This window comes from Rhinichthys klamathensis, unplaced genomic scaffold, assembly GCF_029890125.1.
Source record: "Rhinichthys klamathensis goyatoka isolate OS25496 unplaced genomic scaffold, OSU_Roscu_1.1 h1tg000056l_1, whole genome shotgun sequence".
NCBI lineage: Eukaryota > Metazoa > Chordata > Actinopteri > Cypriniformes > Leuciscidae > Rhinichthys > Rhinichthys klamathensis.
This window is the reverse complement of record NW_026606601.1, coordinates 579,812-587,315: the sequence shown is the minus strand read 5'-3', so window position 1 is coordinate 587,315 and position 7,504 is coordinate 579,812. Positions and strand designations below refer to the sequence as shown.

At 37.0% G+C, this 7,504-nt stretch overlaps 2 protein-coding genes across 2 annotated transcripts in view; one reads left to right on the top strand and one right to left on the bottom strand.

Moving 5' to 3' along the window:
- Positions 1-453: 453 nt before the first annotated feature.
- gpx1a (glutathione peroxidase 1a) lies at positions 454-1,947 on the bottom strand. The gene is made up of 2 exons (XM_056248602.1): positions 1,644-1,947; positions 454-1,104 (listed from the first exon to the last, which is right to left on the bottom strand). Exons 1-2 carry the CDS (start codon positions 1,866-1,868, stop codon positions 754-756), a joined length of 576 nt encoding a protein of 191 aa, XP_056104577.1. The 5' UTR covers positions 1,869-1,947; the 3' UTR covers positions 454-753.
- A 659-nt stretch (positions 1,948-2,606) lies between these two features.
- Positions 2,607-7,504, top strand: part of LOC130083526 (testis-expressed protein 264 homolog) — a 44,330-nt gene continuing 39,432 nt past the window's right edge. The window contains exon 1 of the mRNA XM_056248600.1: positions 2,607-3,101. Coding sequence (XP_056104575.1) covers positions 2,754-3,101 — 348 coding nt within the window. The 5' untranslated portion in view covers positions 2,607-2,753. The remainder of the gene's footprint in view (positions 3,102-7,504) is intronic.

Below are 7,504 nucleotides of genomic sequence, written 5' to 3'. Positions count from 1 at the left end.
ATACATAAAACCAGAGTTAATAGGGTGTCCTTTTTTCACACTGTATATACTTGTATCAAAATTGAAATAATAAAGAAAATATTGTATCATTCTGATTAGGTGAATGTCTAGATTCCACATAAGCATGATATGACAATATTTCAGCATTGCACTGTGTGTAGTTATTTTCAGTGTTTATGCTTGGTAATGCTGACATTAGGCAATCTAAACTGGATTCAGTTTTATGCTGATCATCATTAAACCCAATTTTATTTAGGTAGAGAATTAATTGGGCATTATAACACTCATAGCACTGAACTTTTTAAAAAAAGCACCGAGGGGAATATTATCTTGTGCATGACTCAAAATGAAAGAAAAATGTGGAAGTGAAAATGTAAGGCTGAGGTTTGTCATATGAACTGCTTCCGTTTTTTTTTTTTTTTTATTGTTTCAGTGAATTAAGGAACAATGGGATTTTTATTTTATTTTTTTATTTTGAGTTAAAAGTTGAAAGATAAAACCCAAGCTGTGCAGTTCATGGATAAAATACAACTATTATAATAAACATTTACAGTTACATCAGAAACTTCCCTCAGAAAGGTTTAGGAAGCATCTTCATTAAGTAAACAGTCGAAAAAACAGTCGCACTTTAATCATGTCTGCACAGTCGGCATATATCAAACAACAATCTTATTTAAGAAGCAATGGCTACATGAGATATGGAATGGACGGTCTATCTTGCGTGGCCAAACACGAGGAGGCCGCCTTCCAGGTTTACTTGGTCCTCTTGAGAAGCTCTTTGATATCTGCTTCGATGTCGCTGGTGAGGAACCTTCTGCTGTAGCGCTTGAACGGTTCCCCGTCCGGGCCGATGAGAAACTTCTCAAAGTTCCAGGAGATGTCATTCCTGCTCACGGGACTCCAGAGGATCGATTTGGGATCACCCATCAGGGACACAGCGTCATCACTGGGATGAGGGAGCTTCCCCTTCAGGAACACAAATAGAGGGTGGGCGTTCTCACCGTTCACTTCCATCTTCTCCAAAAGCTGAAATTTGGGCTCGAAGCCATTTCCCGGCCGGACGTACTTCAGAGACAGCAGGATTTCATCATTCTTGCAGTTCTCCTGTTAAGCAATAAAAATTGCACCATATGTTATGCAATAAAGCAGATAATGGCATATTAGCATGAAATCAGTTAACAATGCAGGTTGTCCATTGTCATTGTCATCAAAACAAAGCTTCACTGATAGCGATATAGAGGTCAGCACATAATATTTTTTTTATCAAAGCAATATCAAAGCAAACCGCTGAAAGCTTTCCAGATGTACAGACATCCTAGAACAAAATTATATATATATATATATATATATTTTTTTTTAAGATATTAAAAACCTGTAATAAACTAATATATATATATATATAATTTATTTGAAAGTATTTATTACAAATATTTACTACACATAATCAGTGTAGTGTATCGATAATTAAATTCTATTTTAAAATAATAATATTTTAACTAATATATATATAAAATAAAATGTATATATAACGTTTAATAAATAGCATTTCTCTTTCAACTCATCACAGAGTGCATTCAAAAATGAGTAACGTTAACGTTAGCCTAAACAACCGATGAATGACCCAAAACTGTTCGAAGTGTCACCTGATGTCCGAACTGGTTGCAGGGAGCGCCCAGAATCACCAGCCCCTGGTCAGCATAGCGGCTGTGGAGCTCGTTCATCTGGGTGTAATCCCTGACCGTTGTGCCTCAAAGCGACGCCACATTTTCAATGAGCACAACTTTACCTTTGAGAGACGAAAAATTCAGGAGCTCCCCTGACAAAAGTTTGGCGGACAGATCACAAAGCTTCTTCACGGTCCCTGCCATGCTGTTTACTCTTTAGTTTGAAGTGTAAAATGCTGCTTGTTTTATCAACGAACCTTGAGTTGAACCTTGAGTCTAAGGGGAGGGAACCATAGGGAGGGAACAGCGTATGTGCAATTCAAGGAAATGAAAGCTGTCTCGTAGCTTTCAAGAGGTAAGTGAAACCCAGTCGCGAAACACTGCCACCTTCTGTCAAACAATGACTAATCAGATCTCGGTTCCTTTAAGAATCGAACTTGTGAGAAGGTTCGGTTCAATAAGCCGGTGAGTCTCGAGACCGTTGAGAGTGATTCAGCCCGAGTGAACCAATAATTTAGTATAGTCCGGTTTTGTGAACCGATTCGATCGGTTCATTAAAATAATCCTACTATAAATAACGATTCGTTCGCGAATGGAGCATCACAAGTCCGTGTTTATTCTCTTCTGTGCATTTTTAAAAACGAGAAACATAAAAAAGCATAATATAAACAAAGGACAGCCCAAAGGTTAATTAAATAAAAGCCAGTTCAAACCAAATCATCATCCCATCGGTATAAATATGAGAGTGAAACCATTGAACCATTTAGAACACCTTTCTGTATTAAATTGTGAATGACAGATACAAAAAATGTGTTATAAATGTTTAGAAAATAGACATGAGACTTTCTTCCATTTAGGCGGTAGTAAATATCTCCCACCCGTATAACAAAGATGGTTGCGTCCAGGAAGCTCGAGCGCGACTTCTCTGTGTTTATGGTTTAAGGAAGTGAATCTGCGCTTTTGAGTGGCTTGTATGCCATCTTCAACTAAGTTTTGATTTCTAGTCATAAATCCTTTAATCTGAGTCCATTTCACTTTTAACCAATGCAGTCGCTTAGTAAAACCCACATAGTACGGATGGTTTGCTGAATGAATGAACCTGAGAGTCTGTTATACTCGTTAAAAGCAGCTCTCGGTTATTATTCACACTTTAACCTCACAATACAGCGTTCAGCTGACATGTGGGAATGGCAGATTTCGAGTGTCATAGGCTTCATCTCTCTAGTTCTTTTTCTCATAGCTGTATGTTACATTTTGTACTCGGGACTGACCTCTGAAATCCATATCAGGACTGGTTTACCCCCTATCAGGAGCATCACTATAGCCTATAAATACAAAGTGGGACCTTATAAAAACTGTGGGTCCCTGTTCAAAGAGAGCCGCAGCATTGGACCCAAGCTGTCGTGCATTGGGATCTTCTATGATGATCCAAAGAAGGTGAGTAGACTGTAGAATGAATGAGGCCTATAGTGTACCTTGATGGGGACCCTTTATTTTAAGACACTATTATATTCCTGCATTAGCAGTATTGTATTATATCTGGAATTATTAATGGTACTATTTCAGTGATTACAGCCTGTAACTGATTCAAGAGATGTTAAAAAGATTCACTTTTTTTCCATTTATAAATGTGCATTACATATGTATACATATGTGTGTGTGTGTGTGTGTGTGTGTGTGTGTGTACAGTACTAGTCAAAAACTTGGAAACATTACTATGTTTAATGTTTTTAAAAGTAGTCTCTTATGCTCGTCAAGTCTGCATTTGTTTGATAAAAAATACCGAAAAAAACATTAATTTTTTGAAATATTATTACAAGTTTTCTATTTTAATATACTTTAAAATATAATTTATTTCTGTTATGCAAAGCTGAATTTTCAGCATCATTTCTCCAGTCTTCAGTGTCACATGATCCTTCAGAAATCATTCTAATATGTTGATTTGATACTCAGTTATTGTCTATGTTGAAAACAGTTGTGCTGCTTAATATTTTTTTGGAACCTGTGATACTTTTTTCAGGATTAATTGATGAATAAAAAGTTAAAAAGAACAGCATTTATTTAAAATAGTAATGTTTTCTAACAAAATAAATTGTTACTATCACTTGTTATCACATCCTTGCTGAATTAAAGTATTAATTTCTTTCAAAAGAGAACGAAAATATATTATTGACCCCAAACATTTGAACGGTAGTGTATATTGTTACAAAAAATATATTTTAAATAAATGCTGTTCTTTTTTTCTTCTTTTTTTTCATCAAAGAATCATAAAAAAAATTATCACAGGTTATAAAAAAAATTAAGCAGCACAACATTGATAATAAATCAGCATTAGAATGATTTCTGAAGGATCATGTGAAGGATCAAGTATGTTAAAATAGAAAACCATTATTTTAAATTGTAATAATATTTCACAATATTACAGTTTTTTTTCTGTATTTCTGATCAAATAAATGTAGCCTTGATGAGAATGAGAGACTTCTTTCAAAACATTAAAAATAGTGATGTTTCTAAACTTTTGACCGGTACTGTACGAACACACACACACACACACACACACACACACTCTTGTACATCTATCTTTATGAGGACATTCATTGACACAATGCAATCTCTAGCCGCTTACCCTAACCTTACTCATCACAACTAAGTGCTTAACCCGAACCCTTACCCTAAACCTACCCTTAACCTAATTATAACCTTATCCCTAAAACCAAGTCTTGACCCTCAAACAGGCCTTTAAAGGGGTCTCAGAAAGTGAGGACAAAATGTCCTCACTTTACTCTCTTTGTCCTCACTCCAATGGTCTAAAACTCAAACTGGTCCTCACAAAGATAGTTGTACAAGTACACACACACACACACACACACACACACACACACACACACACACACACACACACACACACACACACACACACACACACACACACACACACACACACACACACACACACACACAATGTAATATATGAAATATAATGAGAATGATGATGGCTGGGGGAATTAGAAGTTGATATATATAGAATCAACTTCTAGTTCCCACAGCCATCATCATTCTCATTATATTTGACTAATATATAACGTCATGTGTAAATAACACAATTATAGTCTGAGTTGTGGCTTCAGAGCAACCCTGGCTGTTTCCTGTTTACTGAACACTCAGTATGCAGAGCTCAGCCTCAGCACATCCAATACATTACACATGCATTAACCTTTAATTCCCTCATGAAAGTAAATTAGTTCAATTAGTTTAGTGAATCCATTGCATTTAAATTTGCTGTTTAGTTTGTTTGTTTGACCGTGTAATCCATAACATTTCCCTTCAAGTAGTCTAGTCTCTTACAAAGGTCTCACAAGAGAGCTTTTTATTAGAGAATTTATGCACACTAAGTTTCTGTTCTGTTATTTGTTCTATTCAGTTGTATTAATTTATAGCTATTTTAATGTGCATTGGTTATAGAAAGGTATAATTTCTGACCATTTGGAGATGTTGGTCCTCATACACCACTAGATGGAGGTGTTGATATATAGTCATGTTGTGCTCTAATGTTTATTACGCAGTTGGCCATGTGGGGGGTGGAATATGTTTGTAATGTATGTTCTGATATTCTGATATAATTAGTTTACCTGTTATTGTGTTGCTCTTATCGCGTATCATTCTTTTTATCATATATAATCATGATGAATGGCATTACATTTCCTAATTAGCCTGCTGTACACACATTTTTAATTTGTATCTCGCTGTGTTAAATTTAAATGCATCATTAGTTACTAAAGCCAGAGAATTAGTCATGGCTATTACATTATAAAACCTGTTTTGACTGATTACATTTTACATTTATTTGAAGCAGAGATATTCTTATACCAAAGAAAAAAGTGGTAACATTAAAGGAATAGAAAAAACCCTTTTTCATTAATTATTTACCTTCATGCAGTTCCAAACCTGTGAGGCTTTATTTCACAAAAACTACATTTTTAATAGGCTAATGTATTCTCTCTTTTCCATGCAAGTACAAGGAATTAGGACGCTCTGATTATAAACTGACCCCACCAGATCAGTTTGACTCGTGAACGAATCCCAGACCAGTTTTATCAATCAAATCAGCTGATTCATTGTCAAGATCTGACTCAAATGAATGATTTATTCATGAATCTGCCATTTCTTCTTTTAAAGATTGAAAGTTCCAGGTCAAGCTTAAAAGTTTGCCATTCTTTTTAATTGCTTGGGAAAGACCACATTAATTCAAAATTCTTTCTTGTTCCAAGAAAAAAAATCACCTCAAAAGTTGTAAATATACAGTAGTTCCAACTCCCAATGGTGTTTCAATGCTGAATACAAGTCAGAACAGTTTATTCAGGAGATGAGTTTAGCTTATGTTGCGTCTATTATGAGTGCGGATCTATACAACGAATGTTATTTCTCGTGCCATTTATACGCCAAAAATAGTTTTTGCGTCTATATGATACGCAGTTTTCCCGTGCATATGATACCATAGGTATGATACGCACTTTATGGCGTGTAATACGCACGCACGCACTCCCCACCCCCTCCCCCCTAAACCTACCCAAGGGGTTTTCAGTGCGTAGCATATGCACGCAAAAAAACAAACATTTGTGGCGTATAAATGGCACGAGAAATGACATTCGTGGTATAAATACGCACTTTCCTGAGACTGTGTTGGTTTATTCACGTAGCTAAATTCTGAAGTTGTTTGTCGTCAGTCTTCGGTTGTTTGTGTTCAGATTCCGTTCGGTACAAATAGTAGAGAATGTGGATGTAGACATGCAGAAGTAGCCGATCGAAGCGGTCTAGGGTGTATGGTTTGAATTAAGAGGAAAAGCTCAGAGCAGGGACCTTTACCTCAGAATGTCATAAAGAGGAAAGCAGAAAAGGTAAAATGTGTCAGAGTTGCTGCCCTATACCTACCTACTTCACTTGACCTTAATGCCCTTACACTTTTAGGGAATATAAATGAGCTCACACCACGGCTTCTGTGACTTTTCATCTGACCTTCAGTGGCTCCAGTGACCCTCTGGGTTAAATGATCACTTTTCAAGTTGTCTCACAAAGTTTGCAGCAGTGTGTCTTATTTGGGATTTGGGAATGTATTTATATTTATCTATTTATGTATGCATTTATCTTGCAAAAAAAAAAAAACTCAACTGGAGCCGTTGCAAATGGAGGTTCAGTAAATAACCATCGTTTCAGTGCAGAAACCCACCATCCTGCTCAGTGTGTGTAGGTTGACGGTGTTGCTGGAATTATTTCTTGGCTCGTTTGGCAAAGAATTTCTCTTGGTTTTCCTGTTTGTGCACAAGACCTTCTTGATGCAGAACTTGCATCACATTTCTCACACCTCCTGCCCACCTCCTTCTCAACCGGTCAAATCCGTTTTCATAGCGTTAATGTGTACTCAACCTCCCACCAGAAAGCCCTACTGGAATGGAGTCGGACTCTTGAGTGACAGCTCGGCCTTACTTTCAAAGCCTCATTGTCACTGACAGACTGTTTTTTTCTTTACCCAAGTCCCCATTTAGCAACTGTCCAAAGCTCTACGCATACAGCCATGGCCAAGTTCTGATCCAGTTCAGCTAATTGGCATAATGATCTCAACTCGTTGAGAGAGGAGCCTGGGGTGCTAATAAACCCCGGGGGTCAAAAGCTCCTAAAGGCTGCTGATAGAAAGAAGAGAGCTTTTGGGAACTTCCTCTCATCAGGCCAAACAATGCGGTGGAAGTGGAAGCCCGTGGGTCTGAAGATGGTTGCCATGGATAAGAAGAGCCGGGGAGACTTCTTCACATGCCAGATTTTGTGAAGGGCCATGAAAGGCATTCCAG